We start from the raw sequence: 17487 nt of genomic DNA on the forward strand, positions 1-17487 counted from the left end.
CAATCTCAAGTTTGTGAGAACCGATTTTGAGGTTCACGTCCTTGTTGAGCTCAGCAGGCCCACCTATGTCTGAAGATGCATTTTTTTCTCCCTTCATGCTTGAGTTTGATTTGATGTAAGTTGAGAACTTTGCCCATCAGAAGCTTGAAGTAGACTTTCATTATTTTCTGGCATCTAGGATTCATGCTGAAAAGCCTGATACCAGTCTGACTATCATTCCTTTGTCGTTGACTCAGGTATTTTATTGTAGTTATTTCCTTGCTGTTCATTCACGGTTATCCTCTTCAGCTTAGGTTTGTTTTTTTTTCCTCTTTGGAAGATATTGCAATCATCTCTTTATCCTTGATATTTTGAAGTTTGATACAGACAGACTGAACTTGCTCTTTCTTCAATCATTTTTCTGGTTGCTTTCTGGGCTACTCATTTTAGAGGCCATGCATTGTACTTCCCAGAAATTCTCTCAGATTGCTTCTTACTTTTCTCTCTCACTTTCCTAGTACTCTTCTTCCAAAACTACCATCAGTGGAATATCATACTTTCTGATTATTTTTAGCTCATCTATTTTCCCATAATTTTAATATATTTTTCTCTTTTGATTTAAGAGTCGACACCAATATTTTCCCCGGAGTTTCATTTGATACTTAATTTCAGCAAACATTTTAAATTTGAAGATATTTCTTATATTTTTCTTTCCTCTTGTTTTAAATTGCTTGTTACAGGAGTGAATATCTTATGGCATCCAATAAAGGATACTAAATACATTTGTGTTCTTTTTATGCTTTAAGCTTTTTATTGGAAGCTGAACTCTGATTTTTCAGAGAACATTGCATATACATACACCTTTACCTCTCTATATCCCTAAAATATTCCAGGAATCTTGATAGTTTGTATATCCATAATATTAGGTAATAAGTTCCTGGAGCTCTATATGCATAGTTTCCTGTTAGAAAGATTGGATGGGAGACCAGCCTATAAAATGGGTAATCCTTAAGCACCAGAATATAGAGGTCTTTTTTCCTGATTTATTAGTTCTAAACTGTACTACTCCAATAGTATCAAAGTCACTGATATTATGATAACAAACATAGTTCTATCAGTATTTTCCTGTTTTTCACTCTCAGTGGACTTCAGAGGAATATATGTGAGCAGTGAAATAGCACAGAACATATCTATCTATCATCTCTCTGTCCAGTCTATTTATCTACTTACTTACCTACTTATCCATCTTTCTGTATCTATATCTAAATCTATATTTATCCTTCAAATCTAAAATACTTTGATGAATCATTCCTCAAGATCATCCTACAGGATCTTCACAATCGGTCAGCCATGCTATAAGTTTCATTCAGACACTCAAATTTGGAATGAATATTTTTGTGTATATGTCTCTTGTTTTGTATGGATAAGGTGATAGAATTAGTTTAATTGATAAATTAAAATGAAAACATAGAAAATCTATTTAAAAGTAAATATAATATATTTATTATCGTTATTTACTTATTGGCAATAACATGTTATATTAAAAGGATATGATTTTGGCGTTGAAGAAGCTTAGGTTAAAATTGCAGTTCTTACTTGTAAGATGATGTGACTTTGAGAAAGTTAATTGACTACTTTGTTCATCATTTTTTATTTTTAAAATGGCAATAATATATTTGTATTATAGGATGGATATGAGTGTTTAATCAGTTTACAAATGTACAGTAGATACTGGCCATTTTTTTTACATTGCCTCAGCATCTGAATGTCCTTCTTACTTTGCAAATATTCACCCTGTGAATGCTTATGGAAAGCAGGATTGTCTTCAACTAAGGACGCCAATAAGTTGTGTTACTTCTTTTTCCTAACTCTGAAAAACTAAGGCCTATACCTACAAACTAAGCTTGCCCAATAAAGTGCTCCAAGAGGAACTTTAAACCTAGAATGAGCAAAGCAAAGAAAGAAAGTAAGATTTTGTTTTCTTTCTGTTTTGAATTGGCAAAATCTGCAGCAGTATCTAATTTCCAGGACAATGTGATTCAGAGCTATCTCACAGATCTAGCTTAGGTAGAGGCAGAAGTGCCTTCTGGGGCATCTGGTGTCTTTCATGGAAGCATCTTTGTCCTCATTAGACTTTAAAAGCATGGCATTTTCATCTTGAATTAACTACCAAGTCTGTCTTGGTTTCAGCCAGGTTCCAGGATATCCAATCAATTTTCTAAGCTAATCATTATGGTTTGTTTGTTTATTTGTTTGTTTTTTGGTTAAAGTGTACAGTTTAGGAGTTCATACATTATTTTTCTTATGCATATATTCTTTTTGCTCAAGAGTGGCTAACCTCACTATCTAAGGGAAGAAGTCAGAATTTATCAGCATTGTTGACAAAAGGCTAACCTAAGTGTTACTCTCATTGCTTTGAAAATGTTTTCCTCTTGCTGATGGCTAGATCATGTATGCTATTTCTAAGGTCTTAATAGCCATTATGTTTTCAAGAGATTCCTTTTGTTCATGGATCAGTCAGTTTCTGTTTACTGTACCCATGGAAAAACAATCCCTAATGTTGATCTTGGCAAGAATGGCAGAGTAAGGACCTCCAAAGATCCACTACTCCATAAAAGTAACGAGAACACTGGCAAAAAGTGTCAAAATCAGAATTCTGGAAAATAAATAAAGGCTTAACATTATCTGAGAAGCATTTATTCATGACACAGCTGAATCTAGATAAGAACAATGAGCTCTGTGATGTTTTAACATGCCCTATTTCCATCACCTTCTCCCTAGCTCTGCAGAAGCCTTGAAAGCCAACAATCTCACAATCAAGGTGGTCATGAAATCCAGCAGCTTAGCAGCCCCCGGAGGACACTGGACAGATTTGGAGATTCCTCAAAAGTCTCATCCTCAGGGAAATATTTTCTCACCTGGCTGGAGTTCTCTGGAAACCTCACTTGCAGGGTTTATTCTTCTTCCACTTTCTAAGGTTTCCTCTTACTAAGAATGCTCCAGAGTGTGTCAAGAAAAAAATCAGTGGCAATTATTTAACATCACGGCTGCCTGAGTTGGTGAAAACAGTTGGGACAAACAAGAAACTGACTAAAAAACTTAAAACAAGAGCTGGGAGTGAGATGCCCATACGGGTATTTGAAAAGATTGACTATTCCTGGTACTCTTGAAGGTCATGTGCATTTTCAGGACTGTGCACATGCTCAGGTGAAATCTGAGAGGGTCCTAAGCTCTCATCTCTGGGTGACCTTGAGGACTTGTACAAGCAGGAAGTGATGGTCAAGGCATGAGGGGTCCAGGTCCTGGTAAAAATCTACGTGTCACTTTTCAGATTTGACCATAGCCCATTATAGAGGCTTTACGAGGCAGGCCTCCTAGAAGAAAGCTGCTCTCCTCACACCAGTCTCGGTGCACAGCCAAAGTAGTGCAGTCTCTCAAGGAAGTTACAATCAAGGACTCAGGCCCCCCCTGGCTGCTCATGCTTTTCACACATTTGCATCTCTAGCCCAGGCACCTTTATTCCCAGGTCTCCTTGTTTGAGGTCTTGGGAAGAGGTCATCTTCAGCCACCTCTGCCAAGGCCTTCTCATGGGGGAGGAGGAGGAAAACTTGCCTTTGCTGAGGGCCTCCGTGTGCATGTTGGGGCATTCCTTCAACACTCCAGTAGGCAGTTTACAACTCTGCCTTGTCAGGAACTCAGCTGAGAGACACAGAGCTGAGCTCGAGTAACTACAAGCAGGATCAACTTAAAGATATGGAGTAGCAACTTATGTACAAATGAGCCGTGGTAAGATTAACAGAGCATTTCTCATCAGCTAACAAGGAGGCCAGAAAACAATGCAATGGCATATTCAAAACGCTAAAAGAAAAAGACTGTTAAGAATTTTATATCCTTCAAAATTAAAGGAGAAATGACCACACACTCAGATTAAAAAAAACGAACAAACATGTAAATGAAACATTGAAGGAATTTGTTGCTAGCAGACATGCCCTACAGAAAATACTAAAAGGAATCCTTTGGGCCAAAATGTAGACATTTCTAGACAGAAACATGCATCCACACGAAGAATAAATATATTTTATATATTTTACATTTTTTTATATTTACACTAGTAAGGTAAATGTAAAAAAAGTATAAATGTATTTTTTGCTCATGTCTTTATTTTCTCTTATTTAAAAGAGAACTGCATAAAGCAATAATTTTAAAATGTGTTGATGGATGGATAATGTGTAAACATGTATTTAGTATGACAATACTAATGAATATGTGGAAGTGAAAAACACTCCTACATAACCAGTAGATCAAAGAAGATGAAAAAATAATTAAAAATACTTTGAGATGAATGAAAATGAAGACACAAAAATAGAAAAAATTATGGAGTATAACTAGAACAGTGCTTCTGTGGAAATGTATAGCTGTAAAAACTTAAATTAGAAAGTATCTCAAATCAATAATCTAACTTTCCAATTAAGAATTAGAGAAAAAATGCAAACTGAAAGAAGAGACTATAAAAGAATAGAGTAGATATAAATAAAATAAATGTAAAACAAAAAATAAAATGATAAAGTTAGCAGTTGTTCTTTGAAAAGATCAAGAAAATTGACAAACCTTCACCTAGACTGAATAAGATAAAAAGAGAGAAATGTTAAATAACTAAAATTGGGAATTAAGTAGGGAACATTACTACCAACCTTATAAATGGTTGAAATAAAATGAAGAAATAAAATGGATTATAAGGGAACACTATAAAGAACAGAATGTCAACAATACAGGTAACCTAGATGAGATGGACAAATTCTTAGAAAGTCACCAGCTATAGAAACTGACTCAAGAAGAAATGGAAAATCTGAATAGACCAATAAAAAGTAAAGAGTGATTAGTAATTTTAAAACTTCCCACAAAATAAAGCCCAGGATCCCTTGGTTTTACTGATGAATTCCACTAAATGTTTAGAGAAGAATTAACACCGATCATTCACAAACTATTGCACAAGGTAGAGATCAGCAAACGCTTCCCAATGCATTCCATGAAGCCAGTATTAGCTTGATACTCAAGCCAGACAAAGACATCACAAGAAAAGAAAACTACAGACCAATATCCCTTATGAATAGAGATGAAAAGTCTTCTAAAAAATATTAGCAAACCAAATACAGCAACATATAAAAAGGTTTATAGACCATGACCAAGTGAGATTTAGCTAAAGAAGACAAGGTGGATTAACATCTGAAAATTAATTAATGTAATACACTATGCTAATAGAATAAAGGAAAAGTTATGTGTTCATTCCAATAGATGCAGGAAAAGCGCTTGAGAAAATTCAATACCCATTCATGATGCAGCATGCAACTAACTGGGACTATAAGGGGCTTCTTTAACCTGACAAAGAGCATCTACAAAAAAAAAAAATTGATAACATCATGTTATGGTGAAAGACTGAAATCTTCCGTCCTAATTTAAGGACAAGGCAACAATATCCTCTCTTGCCAGTTGTATTCAATATTGTGCTGGAGGTTCTAGCCAGAGCCAATAGACAAGAAAGAAAAACAAAAATCATGTGATTTTTAAAGAGAGATGTAAAACCATTTCTCTTTGAAGATAACAAGATTTTATATATATAAAATTCTAAGAAATCCGCAGAAGATCTACTAATCTAATAAAAATGTTCAGCGGGGCTTCAGGATACAATTTCAATGTACAAATATAAATTGTATTTCTATGAACTAGCAATGAAAGATCTGAGAATGAACATGAGAAGTCATTGCATTTACAATAACATCAAATATAATAAACTATTTAGCAATAACTTTAGCAAAGGAAGTACAAGAAAGTAGACCTAAGTAAGAGACCACATGCAAAAGATGATTTTGAAGTGCTACCTCACACCGTATAAGAAAATTAACTCAAAATGGTTCACATTCTTTCATTTAAGACCTAAAAATACAAAATTTCTAAAAGAAAATATAGGCACAAATCTTCATGAACATAGAATAGATAATATTTTCTCAAATATGCCACAGAAAGCACAAGCAACAAAAGAAAAAATATTAAATTGGACTTTATCAATTTAGTAATTTTTGTGCTTCAAAAGACACCACGAAGAAAGTTAAAATAGAACACACAGAATGCGAGAAGATATTTGCAAATCTTATATCTGACAGAGGACTTATATACAGAATATAAAATGAGCAATTATAACTCAGCAAGAAAGAGAACCCAAACAAAAAATGGGCAAAATATTTGAATAGAGATTTATCCAAAGAAGATGCATAAGTGGCTAGTAAGCAAAGGAAAAGTTTCTCAAAATTATTCATTGGAGAAATACCTATAAACAACAATGAGTTGGCACTTCATAAACACTAGCATCATTATAATAAAAAAGAACAAATAATAATGTGTTGACAAGGACATGGAGAAATTGGCACTCTCATACATCGCTGAGGAGACAGAAAATGGTGCAGCCATTCTGGAAAACAGCTTGGCAGTTCTTCCAAAAGTTAAACATAGAGTTACCATATGACTCAACAATTCCACTTTGATGGATATATCCAACAAAATTGAAAACATATATTCACACAAAAACGCATACACTAACATTCATAGCAGTTTTATTCATAATAGCCAAAATGTGGAAACAACCCAATTGTCTTTCTGTTGATGATGTATAAACAAAACATGGTAAATTTTATCAGTGGACTATTATTCAGCCATAAAAAGAATGAAGTACTGATATACACCATGAAATAGTTGAAACTTGAAAATATTATGCTGTGTGGAAGAAGTCATACACAAGAGGATGCAAGTTATGTGATTCTATTTATATGAAATTTCCAAAATTGGCAATTCCATAGAAACAGAGAGTGGATTAATTATTGCTAGGGGCTAGGGAGATGGGGCAATGAAAAGCAACTCAACTGTCAGGTACTGGGTACACTATTAGGTACAAGATTTCTATTTAGGATGACAACGTTTTGGAATTTGGTAGTTGAGATGGCTGCACAACCCTGTGAATATACTCCAAAGTATTCAATTCTACACTTTTACACAATTTTAGGGTATATGAATTTTATCTCAACTGAAAACTAAACAAACAAAACCAAAAACAACCCCTACCATATATTTAACATACATCATGGTACCTGGCATATAGAAAATCCATTATAAATGGTAGCTGTATTACTCTTTATCAATATCTCCTAAAAAGACTTCATTGCAAACAGTGTATTGTAGTAATGTCTTATTCAATTTTATGTGTTATAAAATGTGGGGAAAAAAAGACTTTATATAGAGAGCTACGCACTTCAAAGACATAAATGCTAAAATAAAAACTCTTAGCATATTGGAAGAAGTGTGGTCTTAATTAGTTTAATTCTCTAGGCAGATGCATTGCTCCCTTGATGGCATAGACTTAATATGAATATAATTTTTATATGCTATTTTATCCATGAGAAGGGGCCTTCTTCATTTACTGATAGCTATGAATCATTTTTGACCATACAATCATCTTTAGCAGCCAAAGGACCCATGTGACTTTCTTTTAAAATCACATAAAGATTTTTTTCATAAGATTGGAGTGGGGGAGGAGCTTTATAGGTCAAAGAAAATATTTCGAGTTTTTATTATATATTTTTAAATTTTGCTTGAGCCTCCAGCCCCTTGTCATTTGAATGTATAATATGGGATTCCATAGTCGATTTTGTACCCTCACTGCATACCACAGACGAGGTACTGGTTGACTCTGCGAAAAACAAAATGGGACATTCTAGTTTCTGAACAAATAGAAAACTAGCGCAGGTGGCTGTTGGTTTACACTCAAACCTAATCCTGGTGCTTATACCAAAAGGAGAGTCATAGTATGTGTTTGGAAAACTAACATCAAACCTGCAAAAAAACAATTAGAGAAACAAGTCAGTTGTCACTTCCTGAGTAGACAAAAATCCATGTCATTCTCCTGGGAGAATATCTTGGAGGAGAGCTTGGTTTGTGCTCTTTTTACTACACCATATTGTTCTCTTCTGAAGAGCCACTGCATCTTCCACACTGCTAGGCAGTGAAACAGCAGTCCCCATGCAGAGCTTGTCATAATTGGTTAGGTAGTATCAGGATATCATCACAGCCCAGCTTGGATGAGGAATTGCTAATAGGAGAAGCAAACAGACTTGCGGGTCCAGAACCTTCTCTTCCCATCCCAGCTCCCAGCCCTGTGGTTAGGGCATTACAGATAAGGAAGAAAGGCCCAAGGGGATTAATGTGCAAATGGGGGTGAATAGATGTGTCCCTGAGGGCTACATGTGGGGGATAACAGCAGATGGTTTGGGCAAAGTCAGCTTGCAGAGTCAGGGCTCCATGCCCCAGATCTAATTCCCCTACCCACAAAGGACACAAACAATGGCACATACCTTTAGCCCTTTATACAATTAGCCAAAGTAACTGCTATGCCCATATGGGTGCACAGTTTAAAAATTATATTTTTCAGTAGTCACAATTGCTATTAAAAAGAATTAGAAGAGACTGAGAAATAAGAGGTGGAAGAAGAAATGGAGGGAGATGAAGAAGAGGAGAAAAAGAAGAGGAGGAGGAAGATGATCACCTATAATAAACAAAAGAGAATTAAAGAGGCAGATAAGAATTTGAAATAAGCATAATAGATAGCCTCACAGAGATGAGAGGATATTAATATCATTAAGAAGAAAGCAGTTGGGGCCAGCCCCATGGCTGAATGATTAAGTTTGCATGCTCTGCTTTGGCGGTCTGGGATTTCGCCAGTTCGGATCCCGGGAGCAGACGTGGCACTGCTCATCAGGCCATGCTGAGGTGACGTCCCACACAGCACAACCAGAGGCTCTCACAACTAAGATATACAACTATGTACTGGGGGGCTTTGGGGAGAAGAAGAAAAAAAATGAAGAAGATTGGCAACAGTTGTTAGCCCAGGAGCCAATCTTTAAAAAAAAAAAAGCAATTATAATGAATTACCAAGTAGAGATAGTGAGAATGTAAAAAACAAAATTAACTGAGATTAAGACATCAATATATGGAATAAATGTCATCATGCACACAGATTAAGAACAATTTGGGCTGGATATTAAATTTGCCTATCAGAAAAATATGTATAATTAAATTTCAAATATATGATGGATTAAATTAGAAATATCAACGTCTATGTAGTAGAAGGCCCTGGAAGAGAAGAGAAAGTAAATCAAAGACTGATATGTTATACTAAAGGACCAAGAATCTTAGGCCAAGGATGTTTATTGTATCTGGGTATGACTCGTAATGCTGAACTTTCTGAGCTTCAGCTGACCATAAGGAGCGATCGTAAAGGAAGCACTCTGCTCCCTCAGAGAACACAGATGTGTCTTGTGCTGCTGTCAATCTGGCTTCAGCTGATTGGACCTTGGATTGACATCTAAATCAAAGGCAGTTTTCTATGTACTGGGCCTTGTTTGCAATCTGTGAAGCACTTTGAGACGAGACTCATGCCCATAAATGTTGCCCCATGCTATGATTTTACTTACTAACTCCACCAGGTCCGATCTTGGGAAGTAGTGTAGCTGAGAATTTTTAAAAATCTGACAGGAAGCAATAACCACTAGGACAAAGGAAGAGAAGGGCATGAGATGTGGAGGAGAGGTGATCCACTTGATAATAGAAATGAAGCCAAACAAAAAACACTAAACAGGAGAGGATTGGGCATGAAAAGAGTGGACTACTAGAGTTGCTATTGGGTCGCTAAAACTTGTGGGAAACACTGCCTTACATTTCCAATGTCTGTGATACCTGGCTCATATGATTTTCTATGCAATCTTACTTCCACATGCACCTTTACAATGAATTCTTTAACAAATACGACAAACTAAAAGACATTATCCAAGATTACCACCCTGCTCAGCACTGGTGCCCATGTGATAGGATTTGAGGCAAATCATTACCTTATACATTTTAACACCTGAAATGATACCACTTACATTGCATTGTTGGTGAAAATTTTTATATGTTCTCTTGACATGCAAATATTGTACATAATTTAACTTTAGTATACCTTAATAGAAAGTAATTGAATTGACTAACAAAAAGGGAGAAAGAGACATTAAATTCCAAAAGTTCCAGTTGAGTGCTTATTCTCTGTATTTCCTCCAAACTGGAACATAGGTAGTTAGCTAGCTAGCTAATAGAAACAACACATAGGGTTTTAAATGGACATGAAAGCCAAAATCTTCCAATATATTTGAAAGAAAAATCATATGAGAATTTTTTTATATTCACGAATATTACCTGAGAAAAATCATTTGCTTTTCATCTTTTCCACATAATTGGGTTCTATGTGATTTAAAGAATTTATATGACTTTGTTTAAAACACAGAATTTTAGAACCTGAAAACGTTCTCAGACATTTACTACTATTCCTTAATTTTACTAATGAGCAAACTGAAGAAAAGGGAGGTAAACCAAAAGATCAAAAAGGTAAGTTGCTTTAGTTCAGAGTTTTTTTATTTACTTTTTATTTTTGCTTAGATTAATGGTAGAGTAGATAAGAATAGGAAATGCAGTGCCCGAGATCTCAGAGAACTATCATTAATGTTTGTTTTTAAAATTCCCTTTCATTTTGCTTGCCTATGAATGTCTAAATCAGTGGATTTATGGTTAAACCCTGATATCTCTCTACCGTGTATATTCTAAATATATGAAAGGCACATAGTTGCCTATCTGGCATGTTTCAGGTCTTCAAAAAAAGTAATCTGCACTTCTCCTTACAATCCCCATGACACAAAGTGCAAATTCAAGAACTGTTAGTCTTTATTAAATTCCTCTTTTTCAAACATTTGTGTAGGACTTTACAATTTACAAAGTGATTTTACATTCATTATCATCATTAGATTTTTACCTACTTAATAACCTTGAATTGGTGGCAAATCTAGAGGCTCATAGTTTAACTGCTGTCCCCAAATCGTACCAACACTAAGTGTAGATTCAAGGCTCACACCTAGATCTTCTGAATCCAAATATAGTTCTCTCCATCTGCAGCTTACTCCATAGTGGAAATCAATTGAATCCTAGCATATTGACCCCTGGTACCAGTTGATGTGTCAGTCTTTCTCTAAACCTGTATTGCCTTCTCCCCATAGATTTTTCAAGGTGGAGTCAAATAAGTGCAAAGATATAGCTAGAATTGTCTATCCAGTAATGTGGTAGTGAGCCACCTTAATTAAATTTTCCTTAATCCACATTAACTATTTCTTCTTCTGGACTGCATTACTCTAGCCTCTCCATGATAGTTCTGCATTTTTTTTCATATTGAATTTTACAAGTATTGCATGAATGTCAGATTGTGAAAACTTTGAGGACAGTTCGAGGTATAGTTATTTTGGTGTTTTCAACATCTCTGCATAGTTTAATGCACATTGGTCAACACGTGAAAACATCAAGAGCTTTAAAAAATATATGCTCCAAATAGGCCCACAATTTACCTAAAGTTAAAGATAATTAATGGCGGTAATATTATATTTTAACATACATCTTCACTATTTCTAAAAATATTTCTAAAAATAATATCAATAAAGTAAGAGATCTTACCTAGACCATGTCTATGTGTTGACATTGGTGGTAAGACAGTCCAAGTCTTGGTTTTGGGATTGTAACATTCAACAGTGTTCAATGTCTTTAAGCCATCTCGACCTCCAATTACAAAGAGTTTGTCATCAATAACAGCCACACCAAACTGCAACCTCCTGCCGTTCATCATCCCTGCCTGGATCCACAAATTTGTTCTGAGGTCATATTTCTCTATGGTTGTAGCTCCTGATAAAACATAAAATCAAAGAGTCACCATTTGCTACTAACCCAACATACAACCTACCCAAGGCAGTGTGCAAATTAGAATGTGAAAACACTCTTGTCACATTCATTTTTCTTAGAGAAAAAGTGATAGAAAAAACAAAAAAGAGTAACAATTTAACTACTTTATTTTCTCTTCTTGGCAGACACGTGATCAAAATAGACACACATGTTCAATTTGTTTGAATTATACAATTATCTCATGCTACACTATTGATTCAATGGAATCATTGTTGGGCATGACAGTCCTGTCAGCAGATTTTACAACTTCCCTCTAGGACTGCTTGCCATTTTCAAAAAAGTAACATAATCCTAGCCTGAAAAACATTTATGAAAGCTCTTTGAAATAACTAAGCTATGTATATTAACTTATAATTTCTGAAAGTGAAGTTAATTTAAAAAAGTTTTTACCATATTTCTCTTTAAATTTATCTTACACCTTAAGTAACAGGAGGTTTCCAAAGTCAATGTTAAGATATTAAACAAATGTCTGTTATGCTCTTTTTAACCTGCATTTGGGGAATAGCTTAATAGAATTTAGATATGTAAAACGATTTTCTATCCTTATCAATCATGTTCTAATCTCTAAATAAAATATCTTATCTTTCCTAAAAGCTTTTTATATATACATTTGAGAAATGCAGTAAATCTGACTAGTAAAATAGAAATTGAAGAAGAAATAAACTAAATTGCTGATGAGATACGTTCGTTTTAATAGATAGAGTTAAACATTTCACATTAAAATGTCTGCCTCAAACAAGTTCACAAACGTTTACATGATAAAATATAAGCTAACAAACACCCATATTGCTTAAGCGTTTGATCTTAATGTTGAGATTCACATTCACCAATGTTTCATCTTCAGTGATTAAATATGCCTACAAAGAGAGTCAATATTCTTATGTACTTTCACTTAAGCACTGAAGATCTATTTTACTTGTAATGTACTAAAGGGACGAAAACCAGGGAAAACATTCCTCGGGGGACTAATTTACTCTTTAAAATCTAACCAGCAATGAACTATACAAATATAAACAACTTGGTAGGAGTTTTGCTAATTGAAGTAAAAATGATATAATTTATTCTCAATTTTTATTCAAAGGTAACAAAGCAGCAATAACATAGATACTGAGTTAGATGCATAATAACTGTTTTCTGACCTTATTAAAAATATGAGTTAATTTCCATACAACTAAATATGAAGTATTATAAAATTATTATTTTTAGAATAATAAATTGTAATGTTCATTAAAAGTCATTTGATACTGTTTAGTAACATAAGGTGTATTATTTAAACAAATGTCCGTATTTTATGCTTAAATATATTTTTATATTTTTATTTTGAATGTTTTATTCAATTCTATACAGATCGAAATTCTAAGGTGAATTAAATTGTTGAATAATTTCAAGATCATCTGAATTCTCAAAGTTTAGTAGCACTTGGAATTTCATGAATGCCTAACTAAAAATTAAGAGTTATATGCAAGTACTTCTCTCTGATGACTAAGTCTTGACAAATGATGATAGAAGAAATAGCGTAACCTAATCCTAATTAAGCCAGTTCCATGAGACCTATGTTTTGCAGATATGGGTAGATGAGGAAGTAAGTATTTGAACAACTGCACTTTCTTTAATCTCCAAAATGTTTGCAGAGAATTGAGGTCGAGTCATCCTTCTAAGATGAAATAGTTGGGACTGGGTAAAGTTAACGGCTTCTGAGCAACCAAAGTTGTTGTTATTCAAAGGGGAGCGTGAGGACCTGATTTGAGTTTCAAAGTCCCATCTAAACAAGCTACATGTGTCTCAAATTGCAACACATGGCAGGATATTTTACTTTTACAGTGTTCTTCCTCTAATTGCAGTCTTCAAAGGTGACCTATACTTTTCATCCTAAAGTTGCTACATCAGAAATAGGAGCACATCCCTGTCTTCCTTTGTCAAATTAGAAGCTGTGTTAATTTCCTACAACTGGTGTGAAAAAATTATCTCAAATTTAGTGACTTAAAAACACACATTTATTATCTTCCAGTTTTGGAGGTCAGATTTTCTAACTCCGTCTTACTGCACTAAAATCACGGTGTTGGCACAGCTTTGTTCCTTTCAGAGGGCTCGAGGAGACCACTTATTTTCTTGCCTTTTCCATCTTCTAGAGGCCACACCTGTTCCTTAGGGCCCTGTCCTCCAGCTTCAAAGCCAGCAACATTGCACCTCTCTGACACAATCCTTGTGATTACGTTGGGCTCATTCTGATTTAATCTGATTTAATGTAGAATAATCTGCTTAAGTTCAGCTGATTAGCAACCTAATTCCCTTCACAACCTTAAGCTCCCGACCCTCAACCTTGCCATGTAAACTGACATATTCATAGATTCTGGGGATTGGGGGGGTCATTATTCGCCAACACCAGAAGCCAAGGCTTATTTTCACTCCACTCTTCAATTTTGCTTAGTTATAAAAGTCTAGTAACACAAAACAAAGAAGGATCTCTTCATTTGTAGGGTTTACATACAGCAGCCAATGTGATTATTTTCTCATTCAGTCAGTATGTAATATAAATGTTTTCTCTGCCTTTTAATGATCACAAAGGTAAGTATGTGCTTTCCCTTTCTCTAATGAGAGTTATTAATAATAATATTCTTTAATTTCCTTGCCATATACTTCACTATGTCTGTATAAACTTCTCAATTCTATTATTATTATTATTCTTTTTTAATTTATCAATTTGTGTATGAGTTCTGTTGTCTTCATTTGCTTCTAAGAGTATATGTATTCCCTCAGTGGTTTCCCGAGACAGAGGAAGAAAGACAGAGCCATTCTCTCTGAGAAAGTTTACCCTGTGTTGTTCCTTAAAGGCAATATTTGTCATTACATAAATTAAAAACAGAATATGAATAAAAACGGAGTGCTGTGGTTGTAAGCAATAAGTTTGAAAGAGATTAAAAAGGAAAGTTTATTTTAAGACATAGTTACTTGGAGGTTACTCTGTTAATGAAAACATCCGTGGTTATCTCAGATGCCTACGGGTTGTGGGCACGACTTCAAAATGTGTTACTACAGCACAGTAGAGTCCTGACAACTTTCATAAACTGGAGAGTGCCCACTGTGAGATTCCAAACAGTAGATCTAAGCAACTAATTTAAAATGATGTTTAGGCTCCTTAAACCAGGTATAATGTGCACATCTGGCTGTAGAGGACTATTGTGAGGGCTGGTTAGATCCCTATCATTTTGCATCTTAAACAGTTGACCACTGCTCTTAAAGCAGTTGAAGTTTGCCTTAACTCTTATAGAGACTTTTGCTGTTATTCTGTGAGCTATCACTTTGTACAGTAGCAATATTATTTTATAAAATATGTAGCATAACAGTAGAACCTAAAGCAATTTGTAAAACTTCCTAACTTAATGTAGTTGTGTGATTCAAAGATGAATCTCATTCTTGGTCTATAGAACAATATGAAATAAAATGGCAGGTATTTTTGAGACTAAGACTACATATGATATTTTTCTATACATTTTTTATACTTCATAATTTATTTATCACAGACCTATGTGCCAGGTAAGGGCTGGGTGCTTAGCATGTATAGTAATATAAAGTTTTGATGTTGCTTTATTTGAAAAGACTCCTGAAATGATCGTTTTCTGTAAAAAGTAACATCATGGGAAATCATGACACATATCTTATTCAGGATTATGTAACATATTATGCATGTCTTTTGTTGAAATATGCTTGTTAAACAAACATTGAGTAAAGGTGTCCTGAATGTAGAGTTTACAAACAAGATATTAATATTAATAGATAATATTTAGTGAGCACTTCCAATGCTCTAATCTTAAAAGATTTACATATGTTAGTACATTTAATTTTTGTAAAAACCTGATGAATAGGTATTATGATTATGCCAATTTTGCAGAAAAGAAGCCAAATCAGAGAAAGCTTTAGTAACTTGCTCAGTGTCTCTTGGATGATAACTGGTGGATCCGCAATATTATCCTGGCTCTAGATCCCACTCTGATTAACACTTCTCTTTACCATCTCATCGTAGTTCTAGACGAAGTTAATTGCAATTAATATATGTGGTAGGCAGAATTTTATAAATGCCCCTCCCTGAGATTTGATGGCCTATTTTCTGGAACCCATGGATATGACTAGAAATCACTCATTGATTCTTGTGCTATCTGGCACAGCTGACCTTAATATAGGGAGATAACCTGGGTGGCCCTGATCACATGACCCCTTGAGAATGGAGAGATTTCTCCAGCTAGCAGTAGAAACGGAAGTGAGAGAGCTTTGAAGCACAAGCAGAACTTGACTTGCTGGTTTGAAGATGGAAGGGACCACAAGAGAAGGAATATGGCTGGTCTCTAGGAACGGAGACTGTGTCTCACCTCATAGCTAGTAAGGAATCAGTCCCTCAGTTCTGCAACTGCAAGCAACAGATTGTATCAACAATCTGAATAAGCTTGGAAGATGACCTCGAGTTGCAGATGAGAACACAGCCTAGCCAACATCTTGATTTCAGTCTTTTGAGAGCTCAAGCAGAGAATCCAGACATGTCACCTTACTTCTGACCTATAACACTGTGAGCTAAAAGACGACAGTTGTTTTAAACCACTCTTTATGGTAATTTGTTGCAGCAGCAATAGAGTGTAGTTTAATTTGCATTTTAGAAATTTATAAAGTATTTATTTTCCTAGTTCACTAACATAACTAGAGGATATCAGATACAACACGAATACGAAAGCATTGTCCTGATGACAAAACAAATAGCAGGCTCCTTTCTCAAAATGTAAAACTCAGAAAAAGTGCTCAAGATCTTATCAAAATGTGGTTTTAGTCTCTTTGGAGCTGTTTATTCATACAGCCAAATATGATTATTTTAGGGGGAACAGTAGGAATTACTACTTTTACATTCTGTTTTGGTATTACAGATGGTGGGACTTATTCCACTATCCGTAATTCAAATATTTAGCAACCTTACTTATCTTGAACATGGAACAGCATAAAACGATAAAAAGTTTTCTGAACTGACAAAATACATGTCACAAAAAGCTCCTATAAAAAGATAAAGCTCTTATGTTCAACTCACGAAAAAGACTTCCTGCTCTTCTCACAAAGTCTTTTCACTACAATTGAAATGCAATATTTATAAGCTCAGATACCTGACTTCCACGACTTTTTACAAAGCCACAAATGAGAATGATCTGGGGCAGCTGAAAGTAGCAATCACCGACAGTGAGGGAGTAGCCGGAAAAAAATTACATTGTCTAAACTCAAATAGAACAGTCATTTACAGCTATTAAACAAAGAAACAAACACGTTATATAACGCCTAAAGAACATTTTGGCCCAACGTTGATGGGCTCTTGATGCCATCAAACCATTAGGGAAAGGTGAAATTATGTTAGATGTATTCTCTTTAAGAAAGCAGTAAATATCAAGAAGCATTTTGGAAAAATTTAAAAGCAAAGTGTTTTTCATGATACTTAAAATATAAGACCTAAACCTTTAAAGAAAATATCATTATAAGGAATGACTTATTTCTTGAATCTTTTGCAGAATAAGATTTTCATTGACTTTCATATATTTACATAATTATGAAAAATACAGCTTTGGGATAACATTCTTACACTTATGTAAAAGGTATCATTGCAGGGAAAATATTTTTCAAGAACAAATA

General features: G+C 34.7%; 1 protein-coding gene across 2 annotated transcripts in view; it reads right to left on the reverse strand.

Annotated features, from left to right (window-relative positions):
- KLHL1 (kelch like family member 1) overlaps positions 1–17487 on the reverse strand; it is a 334991-nt gene that overhangs the window by 53418 nt on the left and 264086 nt on the right. The window contains exon 7 of one of the 2 annotated variants that reach the window (XM_014860009.3): positions 11551–11775. The exons of the other annotated variant lie outside the window; for it this stretch is intronic. Coding sequence (XP_014715495.2) covers positions 11551–11775 — 225 coding nt within the window. The remainder of the gene's footprint in view (positions 1–11550; positions 11776–17487) is intronic. 2 annotated transcript variants of the gene reach the window in all.

This window comes from Equus asinus, chromosome 11 (assembly GCF_041296235.1).
Source record: "Equus asinus isolate D_3611 breed Donkey chromosome 11, EquAss-T2T_v2, whole genome shotgun sequence".
NCBI lineage: Eukaryota > Metazoa > Chordata > Mammalia > Perissodactyla > Equidae > Equus > Equus asinus.